Genomic DNA, 21,649 nt, shown 5'->3' with positions numbered 1-21,649 from the left:
CTGATATGGTGATATGGGAGGACTCGTACATATGTACATGGCGCCTGGGTTTGTGTATTCCGCGGCTGCCTACTTGACTCGCCTGCGACTCCAGGCAGTTGTGTGCACAGCGAAAATTCACTTATGGAAATCGAAGATTTTTCACAGTGGGTTTGTCCCTATTCTCTTACTTTTTCCTTTCCTTCTCCCTGTGACGTGGGGCATACTAAACTGATATGAAGTATCAACATTCTGTATTCAATGTAAATCCTTTAAGCTGCAGATGCGCTTGAAGGGAACTCTAGCACATCCCACATTGTTGACTGAGTGACAGCTTGACTGCGGCTCTGATTGGAGGCTCTGTCGCAGATGCACAAGTGAAGTGCTCTGCCATGAGGCTCTCGGGAAAGTGAAAGGCGACCTGGCTGTGGCACATTCGTGGAGAGGGGCACACATATGGGTGGAGTAAGGTTCCTGTAGATCCGATTCCCTTAAACGACAGGCACTACTGACAATCGAAACAAAGTCTATCAATAGCAAAGTTTTACGAAAATCTAGTTTCTGTACGTCTAATAGTCTGAGAGTACACAGTACTCCGGGATCATTCCTTCCGACTTTCTATATACCTTTTTCTGTACCCCTCTCAGTCGGGGTGTTCTCTACTCCGTACTCAGGCTTCTCCTTCCTAATTAATATACAATTTTCTTTACATTGTAAACAAAGCAAGTGAACAATCCCGATTGCTTCTCGGAAAATCAACATGAGCTCATATAGAGTACAGCAAACACTTTCCAAGAGCGAAATGGACTCCGATGATGCCGTGACGATCAAATCGCAATTTTCCGAGCAATCCATACATTCGTCATTCTTTGGAATCAGAACTGAAGTGTGGATTACGCCTCAGAAACGGTAAGTGGATCGGTAAGTTATCAGGGGGAGCTTCAAAGGATTCTTCTTTTAGCGTTTTCCAGCTGTTGCTCGATTACAAACAGTTCAAGTCAGCACGGACCATTCAGCGGCATGTGCGGGGATGGCTCTGCCGTCTGCAGGTGGCCAAGAGAGCGGCGGCAGTCACCACCATCAGCAGGTGGTGGCGTGGCTTCAGTGTACGTAAGAGCTACTACTCCCTGATTGAGCAGAGATTGCAGTCGAAGATGTTGGCCCACTATCACGAGCAGGCAACCAGGATCCAGACGCTGTACCGAGGCTGGCGCACACGTCAGTTCGTGCAGGACTTCAATGGCCTGCAGCTACTTCAGCTGCAGTTCGCCGAAGATCTGATCAGCTGCCTAGCACGACATTTGCGGCATCTGAAGCATACCAATCAGCTGCCAGGGGTTTATTCAATGCGCGAGCACGGGTACGATTGATGTGTGTGCCATTTCCCACCTTCCCATACTAACAGTGCCCGCTGCCCACACTCGTAGATGCCTCAGCATGATTGAGGATCTGGCTCGCACTTTCAGCTACCGTTTCCACAACGGCCAGGTGCGGGCTTCAATCGCCAAACGACGCTCATACCTCGAGGACATGCGGCGGGACTTCATTAGGTCTGAGCAGTATACAATAACGCCCTATCCAGGTCATGGTGCTGTGCTGGGAGAGTGCACTGTACACGTGGAAATCAATGAGCCGGGCTTCTCCAAAGAAACCGATATTCGCGTGCAACGCCTCATTCTGATGTTTGAGAAGTCCAAGCGGGATCCAGAAGTTTCCCGAATTCAGGCATCGCTGGCCTCCAGTAAGTAGCGATTGGAACCCCATTGGAAATGTTCTTATCCTTCTCTGTTCCAAGAACTCCGTCGAGATATCGAGTCCTCTCTGAAGGCGCAGAAGGAGGAGAAGATGAAGAAGTTCTGCAATCATGTCTTCCATCGCATAGCACCCGAACTGAAGACCAAAGATAATCGCCATGGCATCAAAGTGTATCTCGAGGAATTGTTGTACAACGCTGAGGAACCGAATTGCCATTGCAAGCCAAAGTTGGTAGATAATTCGTTGTGCCATTAGCTGGCACTTACACATGTCTTTTATATCGTTTTCGAAAAGGTTAATGCACATTTTAGTAGATTTCATTATTACCCAAGGGAAAATGTAATACAAATGTTAAATTGTTCGAGTTTTACGAAGTTGTACAGGAAGTTTTATTCGTGTCGCCTTTCGACCTGTTACCGATATGACAGCAACATCTGTCTCACCTTCCTGAGTACTATTCAGAGCTACCCTAGTGACTGACGGACCATTGCCATTCCTGCCCCAGCGCCAGCACCATCCATTTCCCCATCAGTCACAGAGTTTCACAAATTCCGGAACATAAAACAGATTTGGTCATACTCTCAAGTGAAGAGGAGGAAGTCAAAGCAAAGCGCTTAAACTTTTTTAATGCCAAGGCAACAAAAATTGTAGAAGAGGACGAGAATTCGGTTCGTTTTTCCGTGCGTTTTTAGCAGCTCCACAATTTATTTGCAAACATTTATTATAGTTACTTTTGTTTTATTCGCTTTGAGTACTTTTGCTTGTTAGGGGGAGCGGTAGGTGGTGCTCGGGAGTGCTGATGGTGGGTCACTTTTTATACTGCATTGTTTTATGGTCGCATTGTGGTTGGCAATGAAATGCCCCGCAAACACACACAAAAAGCGAACCAAAGTTGATAAAAACCACAGCAGTAGCGGAGAAATGTAAAAGACTTCAGGCTGGGGAGCGGGAGCGGGGAATCGAGAAAACAAATTAGTTTAAAGATAAGTAGGTTACGCAATCTTGTGGAGCATACTTTCTGGCATAAAGTGGCTGTCTTGATTAGTCTTCAGAGAGCGAAGGAGAAGGGCAGCGAGCTGCGGGAGCAGATGGCAAACACAATCAGGCATCCGTCGGCATCAGACTTCACGTGAAAATGTTCAGCAGCTGTCGATGGCAGGGCGATGTCGATGGCGGGGCTTAAGGCAAATACGAGTAGCATAAAGCAAACTCTCCAGGGAATTGCCAACGCAAGGAGTAGGTGCCGGAGTGCCGGAGTGCCGGAGAGGGTTTCCAATGGATAAGCGTGGGGGGCATTGAGGCGTGCCCGTAATGCGCCTTTGGCCAAGTGCACTGTAAATACCAAAGCAATTTTCACTGCAAAATTAACAAGCGCCAAACCGCAACACAGGCCCGAGGTGCTGAAGTGGATTGGCTTGGACTGGGCAAGATGATGCAGATGCGGATGCGGATACTGAAGGTACACGGACGCTGCGAGGATGTGTGAGTGCGAGTGCTTCGGGTTTTATTGAACGTGGCTCTAAGTCTGGCCGAGGCGTAAAATACATAATGAATTTTCGTTGCCCTGCTCCGGTTTCCCCACTTCCCGTCTTTCGCTTGTTGTATTTGCCTCTTTTGGTCTTTTACACACACACTGCCTGCCAGGGATCCCTTCCCAACACACGAATGCAATTAAGCTGCCTGAACTAAAGCGATTGCCCCGCTCTCAACTGGATCATCAATCCAGCAAGGAGAAAGCTATTAGTGCTTCTCCACGTACATATGTATCTATGCTCCTTTTTTGTCTGACTTCGATGCAATAACAATTCCCACAAATGCTTGGCCTGCCAGTTCGGAAACGTGAAACATGAGACCAAAGCCGCCTAAAAATATATACATATGTATGTATGTACATACATATATCTTTAAAATTATTATTATTGGTTTTTGAGCTGATTTTTGAAAGAATTTGAATTTACACATTAAATATTATGCATGCATACAAATGTACATTAAAATTGTTTGCAGTGTACACTTGGTTATTCACTACGAAAATGCTTGCAGTGATCCCTTTCATTGTCTTCTTTACACTTTACCGTTTCTTTTTGGTCACTGCTCAAAGCATCGCTATGCACGCACCGTCTTGTCCACTGTCTGACTCATAGCTGCGTTGTTGTTAGTGTTAGAGAGAGCGAGCGTAGGGAGCGATGATGTTCAAAGACAGATCAAAAGAGAAACGGTAACTCGCACGTGTTGCTCTGCAGCAAGCTTCTTGGGTAGAGAGAGATAGATGCATCGAGAGAGAGCGCCAAGCTAAAAAGCTGCAGACAATGAGAGTCTCAGTACAGTTGAATGTTGTATGGAATATGGAAGCTCAAACAGTTGCTCCCAGGGGAATTCTGCTTACTGTGCGATCTCAAAAATTGTGAACAACGAAAGCGTGAACCCTGACAATAATTCCGTTCCGACATGTACCTATGTATGTACATATGTATGTACATACATACATATGTACTTATGTACATATGTATATTTATTGTTGTTATTTATACCACCTATTAATTGTTCAATCGCCTTTATCGACTCTAGTGTAATTATCCCTTCTCATCTGCCTTTTTGCAAACCAATTTGCTTTAATTTTGCATCAGCTGCCTCCGGATGACATAAACTAATTATATGTATCAGCAATTTAAAGGCTCTCCCATTTCATTCACTCAAGTATTTGGTCATCTAACCAAAAGCCCCAAATACACACAGACACACACACCTACACGTACAATCATGAAAGCATTCCAATTAGAGGTCAGAGCATGGTCCGAGGCCCGAAGCATTTCCTTAACCCTAATCTTAATTATGCAAAAAATGATGCCATGTGCGAAAATGACCGACAATTAACCCCCACCAGAAGAAAGAGAGAGAGAGAGATGAACCGCCATTCGACCCAGTTTGACAATAAACTAACACCAAACTGCTGGCCATTTTCCAAATGCTTGGGTCATCAGAATGTGTCAGTCAGCAGGGCAGTTCATGCAAATTTCAAACTTAATCATGGCAAATTATATTACCCGAAGCTCACCCCTTTGACCCTGCCAAATTGTCCGTTTATCAAATGGAAGGCACACAACAGCTGTTCGAAGGAGAATAGTTTCAATTTTCTTCGGTCGTGCTCCTCTGCTCTGCTCTCCCATGGCTGTCAAATGAGATTAAAATAAGCTTTTTCGTCAATCGACATCGACTTGGACTGCTGCCGAGGGACTGCTATATATCCCTCACATGACAATGGCAGCTCGAGACCCTATCCCTTTGCATCCCCCAGCCATCCATGGACTCAACTCGCAATATAATGGGCCAGGCGAATTTATAGCAATTGTGCACTAAAAGGGTTTTATCCACGCACAACAGCTTGACCAATAAAGCAACTAAGCGCATTTGTGCACCACTTCACAATCGGCTGCCGGCGGGCTAGGGGCTGGAGCGTATTGGGATCGTGCCTCATATACGAGTACAGCATGGAGAGGTTATTGGGCAGAGGGAGCTGTGCCATGAGCTTTGAGTGCCAGTTTATTGCCAAATTGAGTTCGCCCCCGAAAAGGGAACGCGACGCCACGAAGATGGGGCTGGCTGGATGGCTGGATGGCTGGCAACAAAGCTTTGAGTTCGGAAAATGTTGTCAACAACAGCTGCACAATTGAGATAAACTTCAATTTTCGTAAATTGTTTAGTTTATTGAAAAATGTGCGACATGTGAAGACTCTGAGGGGACACGGACAGGGAACAGGCAGCACTCTGTCAGTGAATGGGTGGGCCAACCACCCACCAACCCACTCTTTGGCACATTAAGCGCTCTGAATTTTAATTCAATTTAACTTTAGTTTTGCGATGCTTCGCAGCTTGCGGATAGTAGAGGAGACAGCAATTTATTGACGCATTTTATTCTACGAATTTATTGGATTTGATTGGACCCAACTGGCGACTGGCATATCTGACTGAAAGCGAGTTAAAAAATCGTTTTTTCCCCCAACTAGAAGTTGAAGTAAGCCTGAAATATTTTACAGTACAGAGTCGCGGATTGAGCTTACCTTCGTGGAGGGTTTTATTTCAGTTTTTACTCTTATTTGAGCAAAGAAAATCCATCATTTATTTGACAGTTTTCAATGGTTTAAAAGAAAAAGTCCCCTTGGGTTTTTGCTATAAGAATTAAGTGTGGAAATTATATAACTACATATCTACAATTGCTGTAAAAAGTTTTCCATTTTCATTTTAGTGCAGAGTCCTTTCACAATCAACCGCATAACCTGACCCAGCTTCCCTTACCCTCATTCTCCACTCCATGACAACAAAGCGTAGATCGAACTTTTCTCTTCTCCTTAAGCTACCAAATGTACATTTCTCTTATCGAAAGCCCCAAAGGTCTACCTAAGCACACCCCGACAATATCCAACTGCCTTATCCATTCCAATATTCCCACATTCCACCCATATTCCTCCCATATTCTCGCTCCTACTGCTATTTCCCCATGGAGTCCTGCCTGTCTGCTCGTGTGTTTGTGTGCTCAAATTATGCGCATGTCGTTGATGTTTTTTTTTTCAACGGGAGTACTCGCAGCCGCACACCACTCCACACACTCCTTCTGCCCGGCACGATTTTCAATTCAAATGTTTTTCTTTTTCTCGGGTTCGATTTTGGTGGCGGCTGTGGAAGGTGAGAGATGCCGCTGCATGGGAGAAAACTTTTCGCATAAAATAAGGCAAGATAAATTGTTAATGCGTCTTTGGGGAAGCGATTAGCGGTGAATGTGCCGAGTTTATTTCGGAGCTCGTTTCCCTCCCCGTCTCCCTCGCACTGCAATTTAAATAATATTTTTCCGGTGAGAAATTCCCCAAGAGCCCAGCCCAGCGCCAAATGCAATTGTTTGAGGAAACGGGAAAACTTCCGGGTGGCTGTTTGGACTTTTGACCAGCAATATTTATTTTTCTGCAGCGGAAATATTTTCCAAATCAACTTCTCCATATACAACTGATGTCTGACTGCAGGATAACCAAACAGAGGAAAGAAAAAAAACAATAAAAGAAGTCGGAAAGGAGAGCTACGAGTCCGTTAAAGTCTACCTCCTGTTGCCATTGGCAATTTATTTCATCCCAGTCGGGTTCAGCTCGTTGCAGGCTTCGAGCCGGGGATTTCGTCCTCTGGTAAGGCAATTGGCTCTGTCCTGACGGGGGACAGGGGACAGGAGCGAATGTGAGGGCACTCGAGGAAGCATTCAGGTGTGCGATTGGCAAATGCAACATCAACTGCAGCTCATGATAAATCGTTATTTATAATTTGTATTGTAAACGAGCAAGTTTTATATGCAGTTTTCTTCTTTTCCTCGAAACGTCTGCGAATGCAGAATTGTTGCTAAAGTGGCAGTCAGAGAAAAATGTTCCGAAGGAAAAAGGATTTAGGCGCAGGCACATGAGCAGATTTCTCCAACTCGTACGAATTGCAATGGACTGATTGGGTTCGCTTCTTAAAGGCAAATAAAATTGCAATTTATGTGGATAACCGACCCACTCGATATGCAGAGCAATTTTTATTCCATTTGCTATATGAATGGGCAGAGATATGCTAAGTAGGGGGTAAATATTTCCATCTAATTGATCGTTTCTAAACATATTTTAGTTACATATTTTTACAACAGCTGGAACTGAAAAAAAACGCTAATTACCCACAAACAGAAAAAGGAATAATCGGATTAGCAACAACTGCTGAACTCTGGAAAAACTATGCCATAAACCAGAACCTACATTTGGCATACCAAAAACATCTCCAGCAGCTCCGCAGCTCATACGTATTTTAGACAGAAAAATTACTACCAGCAACGTACATTTTCGGAGGCCAAAAATATACAAATTTGTGAACTTGCTCGACGACGGACGGGGCGGATGCGGAGGCGGAATGTACATGTAACATGTACCCGTACGAGTACGAGTACGAGTTCGAGTATGTAACCTAATTTGAAAGGCAAACATAATTTATGGATAATTACATATTTGGGAAAACACATACGAGTGCCCCGCCCCGCCCGGTCTGGCTGTGCAGAGATTTTCATTTGGCTTTCGAAAGTTTTGCAGCTCTGGCCAAATATTTTCATATTGAAATTTTCATTTGCGCTTCAGCTAATGGAAAATGCCAGCCGGGTGCTTAGCTTAAAGCATCCACCGGCTTCATCTGCGATCCGCACTCCTGCCCTATCCTGTCCCGGCCAAAGGGACTCTCTGCGCATAAATAAATGCAACTGTCAGTGGCAGTGGCTGGCAAAAAAGATAGAAGGAAACCGGCAGAAAGCTGCACGCCAACTGTCAGCGGGTGAATGCAAGTGACAGGTTTGTGCGGTGTCTGCCAGGAGCAGAGCCAGGAGCACAGGCTGCTCTAAGGACCAACTTGAAGTCAGCTGAATGGAGGTCAAAGTTGGCTCTTTAGTGGCTGCCCGGACATATGGCGCATGCCGCTGCCACGCGGCCCGACTGTTGCACACTGCCCTGCGCTCCACTGAGCGCTTGAGTGATGGCATCCTCCCCACTCCCCACTGGCCCCTAAATGCATTCGCAACTCCTGGCTGAGAAATTACCTGACCAAAGTTGCGTAACGAATCAGCCGTAAAGGCAGACGGGCAGACGGGCAGACGCGAAGAAGTAGCCTTCGCTTCCCCACTGACAGATATTATTATTTATGTGGGTCGGGGAAGGAGTCTCTTCAGTCTCTCCACTGCATCCACTTAGTGTAGGATACACTGAGGAAAAATAGGTGGTGGCTTGAAGAAAGTTTTCCAATCTATGCTGAGGATTTTGTAGCTGTATTTTGAAAGCTTTGGAGGCTACAGAATCGTTATGTTTCTTACAGATTTCGTGGGATAAGATTTCCTTCCACTTAAACCTAAATTTCTAATATCAAATAATATTTTGATTTTCTCCCTTTAGTGTAGAAATATTCATTAGTCATGGAATGCTCAGCGAAAGTTCTTCGAAAGTTCCCTCAACCATCATAAAAAGTTATTTTTCACGCAATTTATTGAAGCTTACTTTTCGCATATAACACAGCCCTGCCCTAAGCTCTGCTCAATTTATACTTTAAATTTATTGATTGAAACTTTCGAAACTATTTGGGGAGGCAGTTTGGAGGCAGTGCAGGAATAGGCTGGCTGACCCAGAACCATTTTGGAAACTATTGCCGCGGCGACAATCGAATAAATCACAAGTCCTGCGTCTAATTAAACTTAAGCTGCGCGACCCTTAACACTTGAGCTTTACCCGTTGTTTGTGCCACACATTCCTACGGCCGGGCCCGTGCCCCAGCACACATCAAGTCATTTGCATAAGGAGAGCGCCTTTGTCGGCTACCCGGCAAAAGATCAACTGGGGAGCCATTTCCAGCCTGCCAGCACCAGCACCAGCACCACTGGCCTACCCAGACCCACGACAGTTGAAATGTGTCTATGCATATGAGAGAAACTTTGTCCTCCGGGCAAGTGGCCCTACCCCATGCCAGCATCTCTGCCACCCGAGTGGTGTGTGGCAAGTGTGTCACGCCCGCGTTCTGTGTCATGTGTGCCAATTAAATTCGCAGCCACGCCCCTCGCACTGCGCCACCAAAAGAAATCGGTTCAAGAAGCACACAGCTGCAATTAGAGAACCTCGAAGTTTGAATGCTCTGAAGATGAACCGACCATCTAAGCCGCGAATTGGAGCTGCTGCTCTCTGTAATCAATATTTATGGTACCACAAATGCTTGACTATTTACCTCATAAATAAGAATTAGGTTCCTCGAGAAGCTGTACTTAATGTTGATGCATCAATGAGCAAACCATAAACTATATTTTAGTTATGCCAAAGGTATTTAATTGGCAGGAATTTGTGTTGGTAGCTAAAGCAAAGCACAACAAGCAACAAGAAACAAGGACAACAATCCGCCTAGCTGGCAGCTTCATGCTAATGCACCTTTCAGCAAACAAAGAGTAGAACAAACGTAAGTGGCTTTCTTGCCTTCCTTGGGTTGTGCTCTGCTACTGCTCCTCCTTCATGGTTTTAGTCCTCCTTCTGGCTTCTGGCTGCTTACTCCTTGCTGCTTGTTGTGCGCATTATTAGCTGTCGTTTATTTTACACAAGCAGCCGCCAAAAGGAGGCAAACTGCAAGGAGCCCGACACTGATCCAGAGCTGGAGATGGAAGATGGAAGCTCTGAGCCCCAGCTGCTTTGGATAACGTTGCCCGGGTCTGGGGGATGAGGACAAAACAAATTTCAGATGTCGTCGTCATCGTCGCTCACTTGCTCGTTGCCTCGTCTGCCACACTACCCTTTATCAGAGTGTGTTGCATATGGCCGGGACCACCAAGTGGCAGCTTCTGTTGAGTTCCTTCTTCCCCCACTGCTTATCTTTATACATTTATAGTCATTAGCCACAGTCACTGCTTGACTTTGCTGTTGTTCTTCGAACTTTTCTTCGGCTTTGAGCAGCTCCAACTCCGCACGAAAATCAATGTCAGCCCTCGCACAGACGGACTTCAGGGGCAGTCTGGGCTGCAGAGCTGAGAGCCTGCCAGCCATTGCAAAGAAATTATAAAATAAAAATAAAGTGCAAATATTTTTCTAATGTCCGACAGCAGCTGTTAAATGCTGAGGAAAGTCCTTGCCAAGAAGAGGAGCAGCAGCAAAACCCGGAAAAGTGCTGGCCGAGGAGACACTAAAGGGAGAGCGGCAAGGGCGACAGGGGGCCTGCAACACTAATGAACTATGAAAATAGCAAGAGACAAACAAAAAAGAAGTGGACAAAAAGAGGAAGTGGCTGTCTCATTGGATACAGTGGCGCAGCTCGATACGCATTCGGAAGTTCTCGGAATGGCCCGCTTTGTCCATCATTTTGCACCACTGTGCTGCATAATTAATTAGAAAACAAAGGCAACCCACCCCCACCAGCGACCGGCGACCAGCGACCAAGAGAAGAGAACAAAAGAGAGCAGCAAGCAATCACTTTTAGAATGGGCGAAAGAATAGAGCAGTATCCAAGTGCCGGACTGGTGGAATCCACTCAGCGATGTGGAGGAGGAGGTGCAACAGTAGCGGAGTGCCGGAGCGGCAGTTGCCACAAGATGTTGGGGCTGCGCATTTACTTTTCTGCAGCTTGACAGCGCTCGAAATGAGACAAGTGGCAACAGCTCCCTCCCGCAGCAGCAGCAGCAGCAACAGCAAAAAAAAACATAGAAGGCAGAAGGAGGGTAAGGAGTGGCAGACAACAACAAAATGCTAATGCAAAAACGATGGATGGGGCACCAGGAGTGGGACGGGGGGGGTCCAAGGAGAAATGCCAAGCGGGAGGGGGACAAAAAGGTGAAATGCAATCGGTTTGTTGCTGCTTCGCAACTCGATTCGTTGGGTTTTGGTTTTGCTCTATTTGGTAATTTATGTGGCGACATGGACCCCAACCCAGACCCCAACAGCCAGCAGGCAGCAGCATGGACCCTGCCCCAGCCTCTGGCATCTATTCCTTGTTGTTGTGGCAGGGGCAGCCACAAGGAACGAAACGAATCGAAACGAAAACTGACAGGAAGCATTTTTGTGACAAGCGCACAAGTTTCACGCTTCAATGTGCAGCCGAGTGGCAGCTGAGAGGGGGTGGCAGATAGGAGAAAGAATAACAAGAGGAGGGGGGGTTCATATATATATCTGAAACAGATGACTGACCTGTTGGTTAGGTTAGTGGCAAGTGAGTTAGAAAATTAAAAGCACAATATGTTCGGGATTTGTTTCTCACTCTGTGCACATTGCCAGCTCTACAGCTTCGACAGATGGAAACTGATGAACGAAACGGAGAACTGATACTCTGACTCTTCAATGGTGGATGGCCTTAAATATATGCCAGACAAATTGCAGGTTCCCTCAGCATGATACGCCATTCATCGCTGGTTCCATCCACACAGATTTATCTACCCACCGCCCATCCACGTGCCAGCGCCATTCCGCCCGCAACTGAAACCATCATAAAAACATTAAGCTTTGCTCAGCCACATTTAAAGCGTTTAAAGAGGCAGCCACAACATGGAATTTACTTTTCCTTACTCCCACTCTCAGTCCTCTGGTGCTGCTGCTTGTTGTACCTGATGCTGAAAAAAATGTCCTCCATTTCAACTGGCGACATTTTCCTCAAGTTTCCGTGGCGATGCTGCTGCCGCTGTTGTTATTATTATTCAGTTACACTGTTTATACAGGCAGGAGATATTCATACATTCATGAATATATATAAAGCACGTATCTCCCTTTTGGCGCTGGCCCAACACACAGGGCGAGAATTTGCATAAACACCAACATACAACAATAACCAGATGCCTCGCAGGATGGGACTGGGACTGGCACTGGGGAGCAGCAGAGGCATCCGCAGATAGCGCGATGCGGCTTGGTTTACTTTTAAATTTGTACTACTCGCACGAGTCTTCGTGTATCCCTCAGCCAACTCCCTCAACATACGAGCACATGGATACATGTATGTACAGATGCATAAGTACATGCACGGGGATTTCTTTTGGCCCCCCTTCGACTCGTGTGTCGGGCATGTTTATAAAATTGTCTAAATTCCCACAAGTTGATTTAAACTTTCTTCGCTTGCTTTTGTTAGTTGGTTCTGCAGTTTTCTTCTATTTCTTTTTTGGGTGCCACGTCGCGTCGACGTTATGCTTTTTACACAATCTCTCCGTTGTGGTTGTTGGCATGGCGGGGCGTGGTACAGACACAGCCACAGCCACAGACGTGCGCGCACAAGGAAGTATCATATATCGCATTGTGGCCATGCAAGATATCCCTTTCAGGGCCCGGCATTGTAGGAAATGCTAAAAATACACTCAGGTATTGAAATACGAAGCGTGGCTGCTCGTATTTATGCAACTGTGGCGGGGACTGTGCACTCTTCCTTCGCCTTTATTTTTTAGCGTAGAGAGTGTAGTGCAATTCTGTAACTGTTCGCTTGGATATGGGATAAGGCAGCAAGGACATGCGGGCATCATATCGGGGCAGTGCCCAAAACACCAACCACTGAAAGGGAAAGTATCTACTGTGTGGATGCAATGAGAAGAAAAAAGTGTTAAAAGTCGAGGAGGGAATTCTATAAATGTTGCAAGAATAAAGGTAACAATTACAGTGCGCTTATTGAAGCATTTTAATAAATATTTTATATGAAAAATCGACCAGAAATAAGTGATTATAAAGATTACTCAATTATAAATAATGCAAGGAAGATCCTTGCTGTCATTTGTGACTTTAAAATATAATTAATCTTAGGCAATAGATACGTGAATCAAGAATGGAATAACTATTTTCTCATAATATTTAAAAGGATTTCCTAAGTACAAATAAATTGTATTCATTTCAATTAATTTGATGTAGCCTTCAGCTCTTCGGCCATGAACTAATTGAATGAATAATTGTACAAAGTTTATTCTCCACTGAAGTACCAGAGAGCAAACTTGTTCGTAATTTGAAATGGAAGTAGTTAAGACAAAATTGTATACATTTCTGTACAACTCTCAGTGGCTTATCTCGGCCATAAGCCACTTGGCCCAGATGGCCCACCCACTGGCATCCGTCTAATCCACTTTCTTACATCTGCTTATAATTTCGCCGGAGAGCCTCTACGATGCTAGGCCTCTTTGGCATTGCACTTGAGTGAACTTTCACTTGCTGGCATGAATCGCTCACCCATTCGCACCGTCATCCGCTCACCCACACCGACATGACCCACTCACACTCACATATCCATGTACAGCCAGTGGGGTTGACAGCCACCCCGTCAACCCAGTCTTTAACCAGGCAACCACTTGGCTCAAGTGTTTGTTCACTTTGCGGGCTTCTCTCTGCCTTTTCTCTCTGCCACCAGTCGCTCCTAGTTACCGCTCGGGGTTTTGCGGTTGCTCGGGCTTTTTTTCGCATATGTTTTGGCACGCCTTTTTTTGCCCAGATGTTTTTGTTTTCCACGATGTTTTTTCTCCCTTTCCTTCTTTTCTCTGCTTTGTTTCGGTGTCTCCCCCTTGGGTGTCTCCATTGTCTGTCGGCCTTCACTCACTTTATTTGTACTCATGCATCATAAGGGTTTAATGGATTTGCCGTTGGCCTAGGCCGCCTGAGAGGATCATCGAGCAGAGAGAGACAGAGGGAGAGTCCCTTCTGTTTTGCATCATTTACCCACTTTTCACACGCCCCCTCACCCCCCTTTGGCGGGCGTGTCGCTGGGGTGCGCCCACGCAATGATTATCATATTACGGCCATTGTGTCTGCCTTTGCCTCTGCCACTTCCCTTTATGACTCTATTCTCGCCTTCTCTCTGCCAGTCGACAGTTAATACATTTTTATAGACTTGCCAAACTACCCCCCGCCGATATCTCCAGCCTTATCCTGGCCAACACCAACCTCAAGGCTGGTCTGTTTCTGTCTCTCTATTAGCTTTTCGCGTGCTTTGTCATTGCCGTTAATAGACTTACTTTTCCCGTTGTTACACCGAGCGGAAGGGGACTAGCCATTAAAGACCACTTGCCCACCTGTCCCACCTGTCCACCTGAGGTTGGGTCATGGAGTTTGGCCAGCAGGCTGGTTGGTCATAAAAACAAATGCTGCCAACGCTGTCGCTGCGTATGCGTAATGCCCGAGCACAGCTTTATTTTTGTGCGAATAGTTGAAAGCCCATATAATATTTAATGACTTCAATCGGCGACGGCTCGTTGAGGCATTGCTGACGCTTGAAGTGTTTAACTTAAGAACTTAAAATCGATATTTAAGTGGGATATCCTTGAGGGACTCTCCTGATACTTCCATCTTTTTGTTTGTGGTAATAGATGCATTTTTTCAGGCAGCAGCAGCAGCAGCCAAGCCAGGGCAGCAGCAGACGTGGAAGCAACAGCAATGGACATGAAACTAGCTTCAGTCGGCCATGTATTTGGCTTGTCGCAGTCTGGAACTGTCTTTAGCACACATCAAGAGCATTATTAACACCGCATACACAAGCAGGGGACGCAGACTCTAAATGATGCCTCGAGGCAGGCTGAGGCTGATGCTGAGGCTGAGGCTCAGGGGCCAAAAACCCAGAACATGTGTCGTTGGCCTTGTTCGCCATTGTCTCTGTGTGTGCGTGTGTGTGTGTGTCTGTGTCGGTACTTGAGTGTGTGCACATGTGTGAGTGTATTTATGAGCCGTTCTATACAGCCAGCCCGCACATATATAAACTGCTTTTGGCGTGCATTAAGTGGTCTTAACGTGCAACCCAAGGACATGCTTTTTGTGGTCTTTAAAATAATTTTTTTCCGGCTACTCAACCTCGAAAAGTGGAGTGTGAGTGAGTCTGTGGACCCCATAAGATGTACATATATTAGTCTGACCAAGGAGCAATATCTTGAAGCTTGAAGCTTTATTTTTGTGAATGGAATTTACAATATACAGAAAAATACTTATATCTGAAATTATATTCTATGAATTCATTTATCTATGGGTATCCATGCGTTGGTCCTTAAATTTGCACGTTTTTTCTCTCTCCTTTATTCACCTTTAACTCTTATTGAATTTCTTTCAATCGTTTTCCATTCCCCCAATTGAATTCCGAAGTAATTTCGTGCTGCGAGGCCATCTTGCAATTTACAGCTGCCAATTGGGGAGTCAGTCCGCATCGGACCTTTTTCCCTTTGACTCATCAATGATGCCATAACGTATGCTACATACTCGTACTGAAACGACTTCGAGTACTCTCATGTAAACAGAAAAAAGGGAAAAGGGACGAGCAATGGGATGCTTTATATTGGTAGCTTATGTCCGTGTGCGCGGGTGGGATAAATATTCTGTATGCCGCCCATCCTCTGCAATTCTCGTTTATTTTCGACCCAGTTGTTTGTGCTGCGAAATCGGGTTAACGAAGAGCCTTCGTCTTAGGTGGAGCAATTGAAATGCGTGTGGAATGGCAAAGCCCACGCCCCAGACAGATGGAACAAAGGCCAACGTTGAAAAGTATGCCACAGGTTTGCCTGCCGCAATTAGCATGCAGCTGAAGGAGACAGCCAGGGAGCTCAGAATCAGCATGAGAATGAGAATGAGAATCAGACTCAGAGCCACGCCACACCCAGAAACTGCTAACAAACACGAAACAGTCAAACAATTTTTGGAATGCATCATCCCAGACTCGGATGAAAACTTTTGCAGCTTGATAAATTGAAATTCGAGCCACTTGGAACTGTCGCACGTTCGTTAGTTTCCGTGGCACTCCTGGCCTCGATCCTCTTCCTTCAATGTCTGCTGCCACACTTCAAAGTTCGCGTTGTCGCCGCGCTCTCTGAGTAATGAAAGTTGCGTGCCTCCTCGTCCATGGGGTGTGGGGGCAGGACCGAGACGTGACAGTGTTGAGGCGCGAGGCGCGAGGCGTTTGCATTCAAATTAAATAGCATTTTGATGAATATTGATTGATTGCTTTTGCCCTGAGGCAAATTAGAAGCGCAAACCGCATCGGCAAAATTTTTATTGGTGCGCCCCAGGCCCAAGTTTAGCCTTGCCTTGCGGTTGGGTTTTCTTTTTGGGGGTGTGATGTACACAATGATTGAAATAATCTTGACTCCAAGGTTCTATTCTTAAAGCTTTCCGTCCACTGATTGTGAACCTGAGTCACAAAGTTAATAAATCTTCCCGAATCTTGCATTCTTCCTGGTTACAGAACCGCGCAGCTGCGAAATTAAAGTTAAAGCATTTTGGTAATGGGAGCTACAAAGTAGTCCAGCGCTCAGTGACAGACTGGAGAGGGCCCCGGCTGCCGAGTGCCGACTGCCGAGTGTCCCACGGGCTGGGACGACATTACGCAGTGCAGAGTAAGGTCCTCGGGCAGGACACAATGCAAGCTGAAGCCGGAAATGAGTAAACAAGCGTCAAATACTCGTTGTAAAACAGCGGAGCGGAGCACAATGCAGAGTCCCTGCAACGGCTCCTTGGTTGTCTTTTCTCTCGTTCCTCTACCGCTCCCTCTCCCACTCTGACTATGGTCCGTAACGTGCCTCTGCGCGAAACTGCAAATAAATGAAACATTAAACACAACAAGGAACGGCGCCAGAGGAGACCATGGCATGGTGGGTGCAGAAGGTGGCGCTGGAGAAGTGCATTGCATAAGGACGAAAAATGAATGCCGAAGACAACAACCGGATTTCCGGCAACTTTATAAGGAGCTGCACCAGCAGGCCCCCCTCCAAAAAAAAGGACAACAAACGGCACCGGCGGCGCGGACTACAACGGGCGGCAAGGACAACGAAGTTTATTTTAACTTTTGATTTCCTTTCCGCCTTCTACCTCCAGCCCGCACTCAAGTGCATTGAGTGGCAAAGTTGCGCCTTCGAGAGCGTTTCGAGTGAGTCAGTCCAGCATTAAAAATGGATTAAGTTCTCGCAACTCTCGTCGTTTCGGCAGGTGCCACACAGCGTTCGAGTTGCACTTTAATTTACGCCAGACTAAATTCTAAAAATATTCAATCCAAAACTGAGAATTTTTTAAAGGGAAAATCTATTTTATTAGCCCAATAAATGAACAACGAAAATTATGAGACTTTTTTTTCATTCCGAAGACCTCGCACTACCCGGGGAAGAGCGGGAACGAAGAAAGGCTGAATAGCCTAGCTTAAAACAACAGATTTCTGTTTTTCTTTGAAGGAATGCATTTTATATTAAATATATATTTTTATTGAAAGACTTTCAGTACAAAAATTCTCATATTTCCTTCAAATTAATGCAGATAATGCATTTAAAATAATTCTTTCGGTTAGACGGAATTTGATATAGTTCTTGCGCAAATTATTCCGTCCACAAGCATAAGCTATGCATAGTCAAAAAGGTGCAGATGGAAAACAGAACATTCGATTTGTCAAAGCATAAAATATATTTGGAAATAGCAACAAAAGAAAAAGTCGTTGAATTGATGAGAAGGCGCCTGAAATCTGCAGAACAATGTCAAGGAAATGCAGAAATAGATTCACGAAAAATGGAGTATTCATTATTATCACCGATACACGTGTAAGCATATCTATATCTTTATATAATTTATTTTATTCACTCTCCTAGAGACGCCCCAGAAGCCAGACGTTCTTTGACCCTTTCTGTCGTAGCCCATCCCGCCCCTGAGTGATACACGCACACACAGGCATAAGTTAGTTCAATATTGGCAACAAATTAAATTTAATGATGTTTGTTGCTTGAAGCCAAATAACTCACAGAGCAGCCAAGTAGCAGCAGCGGGAAATCAGCAGCAAAAAGGCGAAACAGAGAAATTGCCAACTCTGGCAAATATTTGCAGACTGACGCTAATGAACTTGAGCATACAAATAGGCCACGAGCAGTGGCCAAGGCTGGAGATTGGTGCAGAATAATTTTCCCAGAAGATTCGCTCACGGTTCGCTTTTGTCGCTGGCTTTGATTAAAGAGCTTTCCCACTTACAGCATCCAAGCACTTTTCACGTATGTAACCACAACAAAAAAAAGCAAAAATAAAAGAAAATTGGCTGAGTAAACCGGGAGTGGGGCACGGTGGGGCATGGGCGGCACGAACGTGTTTACACAAAACATTTCTTTCCATTGATTGTGAGAGTGGGCGAGAGAGCTATTTACACATTTCTTCTCTCTCGCATGTGGATCGCGTGGTGGGTGTCCCATTGTACGAGCTTTGCCACAAGAGTCAACAGTTCCTTTGATAAGCGTGCATCACTCTTTTGGGTTCCGGGAAGGTCTTTGTTTGCCCCTGGCACCGTTGGGAATCGGAAAAAACACTCAGCATGCTTTTGTTTTTCTAATTTCGGGAAACGAAATACAAATTTTCAACATCAAGTAGGCTCTGACATGTGTTTTGTTCCCTTTCCCAACTATGAAGCCTGAAATTCCATTTTAATATTTAGTTTGTGTCGAGAGCTCCACCAGAGAGCATCTCAAAAAAAAAAACAAAAAATAAATTAAATTTTTCGGCAAATAAAAATCAACAAAATTTTACATTTCGGCTAGAGTTAAGAAAAAAGTGAAAAAAGTTGTAATAATATTAAGAAAAAAGTGAAAAAAGTTTTGATAATATTAAGAAAAAAGTGAAAAACAGAAAACACAATTCTTTGCTTTCCAAATAAGTAAAAGTATTCGCTCTTGCCATTTATTTGTTGCTTAGTCCATCAAGTCTCAACAATCGCTGGCATCTCTTGCTCTGTATTAAACTTCCCAACCCACGACTCTTTTCCGCCTGTCACGAAGCAACACGAGTGAGTATTCACATGACTAATTTATATATTTGGAACACAAACTTAAGAATCAATACCAACAGATATGTATTTCTGACCCCGTCTTGCTCTGTCACACTAATAACAGGAACAACACCTTGAAGTGAGTATACGATTATTTAATAATATTTTAATAATTTACAACTTTTTCGTCTCTGGCATGTGTCTGTTTGTGAATCAAGAACATACTCGTACCCCCTGCGGTAACATTTCCAACATGCAACTTCTTTTTGTACGATTTCCACCAACACGAGTGAGTTTTGGCATAAATATTTTGTTTTTAATGAGAAACGAAATCCTTAAAACCAACAGATCTGCCATTTCCCACACCTACGTACACCTGCCACTGGATACAACAGATATTATGCTCTAGAACTCCTACTCGTACCCGGAATCAACACTCCCAACACCAACTAACAGTGAGTATTCCTGAAATGGTACTAGTGGTGAGCGATTATCTAAAATATATAAATTCTCTAGTTTTACTTGCAGGTGAGGTGGCTCTTCCCTCTACACCTCCCACACCATCATCTTCTGTGTCATTTAAACCACACTCTAATTAGATACTCTCATCTCGGCAGTGTATTATTTAAACGAAAACATCCACCCTTTTGTACTACATAAAAAAACATACAAAAATATAAACATAATTACACGAAAAAAATTGCGTTTTATTCAATCTGAGGAGATTGCTTTGGGGGTAGACAAATGATGGATCATGTTAATTTAACCGAAAGTAGGTCAGAAAAACAGCAAGAAAAACAAAGAAAATGGGGTCTAAAAATAATGCTGGTCATGGAAGAAAAAAAACGGAAAGGCCACACAGAGTAGCAAAATTAACCCAAATATGCAAATAAATTTGCCGGCAAAAATGGAAGCAAGTCAGAGCCAAGTTGCACATTAACTTCCGCAGCTCATTAAGTCGCTGTCAGCCCAGAGTAGACACGGGGCGGGGCAGATCGAGCTGGAGTAAACTGGACTGTCGGCGAGAGGGGGCTGCTGGAAAATGTATGAAAATTTATGTGACGCCAACTGGACGACAGGCGAACGGCTCGGCCCGGCCCGGCTAACGTCCCTCACAAATCGCTTTGTGCGAAAACAGAAATAAAATATTTGCTGGAGACTGGCAGTGCGGCCCCCTACAGCGATACGTATATATCCATATAGATAAATCAGCAGAGCGAGCAAAAAATTGCTGAAAAGGTTGAAATGAAAATGTCGTCGCTTTAAACGAGAGGCCCGGAAAACGTACAAAACAAAAGTCGGAATCTGCGCTCCCCCATTTGTCCTCAAAGTTTAATTAGGCCGTCTGCCTGCTTTACTCCCGCTGGCCTATATAGAAAATGCCTTGAATTTTTGTGCTGTTCTTGTTGTTTTTTTTGTTATGGGCCGAAGGTCATGGGTTGTCTTGCGGGCCATGGGGCAGGGCAGGTCCAAACTAATTAGTGGCCATTTTGTGGGCGTTTTCAGTTTAATGAAATTTTAATATGAATTTAATTGAAATAATGTCGGGGGAGGTCCAGGTTCAGTCCGTTCGAGATGACATTGAAATATTAATAAATATTAGGAGTGTGCTGCATTTAATATTTAAGTGTAGCGAGGGATGAGTTGAGGTAAATTAACTACTAAAATAGTAGACTAAAGTAGGATCTTCTGTGCACCAAAAGTCCCGCCCAATCTTTAAACATTTCCATGAGATCGGATCCACGAAAGAGTTTGCAGTATGGGAACCATTAAAATACGTTTAATACTTCTCGAAGTATTGTGAGTTTTTTGTTAAATTAAATGATAAAGTTTGTAACTTACTTGTATCACCTCATCTTCAGGTATTTTTCTGCAGAAAATTGCAACCAATTTGTGTGTTTTTCTCTCAGTGTCTAGCACTCTTTGTGTCTCTCCACTCTCTGCACTGCACTGTCTAATTAGAGGCGAGAATGAATTGTTTGCAACAAATACCCAATGGCAAAAAGAATCAGCAGATTGCGCAAATCTAATTTAATTTGCAGTTTCGCTTTCGACAGTTGTTGTTTGTGTGTTTGCAGATGCTTATGGGAGTACACCCTGGATGCGGCGATATAATTAAACACACGCGCTGCGGAAAACGCCCGACGAATCGACGGTGTCAGACGAAGCTGAGCAGCGGCGAAACCGAAATTTATAAAAAATGCATGAACATGAGCATCGCTTACACAGTCAGTCCCTAGCTAACAAACACAAACAGACACACACTGACCGATTATGCCGGAAAGCTTGTTAATACTTTTTTCGTTATTGTTTTTCGCGACTTTAGGAGCAGGGGGGCTGCTGCTGCTGCTGCGGAGGGGCACTGCTGCTGGGGCTCGGAGTGTGCCTGAGATCCAATTCGTTGCGCGTTATCAATGGAACTGCTGATTTTTCTCGCCATCGTCGCAAGCATCGCCCCAGAAAGGGATTTTCGGTTGCCCGGCTTACAGTTCGTTACACTTCGGCTCTCGCTCTTCCAAATGGTTGTCGGTTTTCTAGCCTGTTCCGCTCTCTCTCTCTCTCGCTTTCTTTCGCTCCCAATGCCGATGACTCCTGCGCTCAACTTGACGAAACTGCCGAGGAGCAGAGAATATTCTGAAAGAGAGTGAGCGGGAGAGTTGCCTGGGAAATGTAACGGTTACAATTT

The 21,649-nt window shown here is 44.8% G+C and overlaps 2 protein-coding genes across 2 annotated transcripts in view; one reads left to right on the top strand and one right to left on the bottom strand.

Annotated features, from left to right (window-relative positions):
* Positions 1-21,396, bottom strand: part of LOC117901497 — a 55,290-nt gene extending 33,894 nt beyond the window's left edge. The window contains exon 1 of the mRNA XM_034812266.1: positions 20,806-21,396. The gene's annotated coding sequence lies outside the window, so the exon portion shown is untranslated. The remainder of the gene's footprint in view (positions 1-20,805) is intronic.
* Positions 619-4,481, top strand: LOC117901498. The gene is made up of 5 exons (XM_034812267.1): positions 619-888; positions 941-1,339; positions 1,407-1,720; positions 1,775-2,004; positions 4,471-4,481. Exons 1-4 carry the CDS (start codon positions 740-742, stop codon positions 1,987-1,989), a joined length of 1,077 nt encoding a protein of 358 aa, XP_034668158.1. The 5' UTR covers positions 619-739; the 3' UTR covers positions 1,990-2,004; positions 4,471-4,481.
* Positions 21,397-21,649: the final 253 nt, after the last annotated feature.

The sequence above is a fragment of the Drosophila subobscura genome, chromosome U (assembly GCF_008121235.1).
Source record: "Drosophila subobscura isolate 14011-0131.10 chromosome U, UCBerk_Dsub_1.0, whole genome shotgun sequence".
Taxonomy (NCBI): domain Eukaryota; kingdom Metazoa; phylum Arthropoda; class Insecta; order Diptera; family Drosophilidae; genus Drosophila; species Drosophila subobscura.
This window is presented reverse-complemented; position numbering and strand designations above follow the sequence as displayed.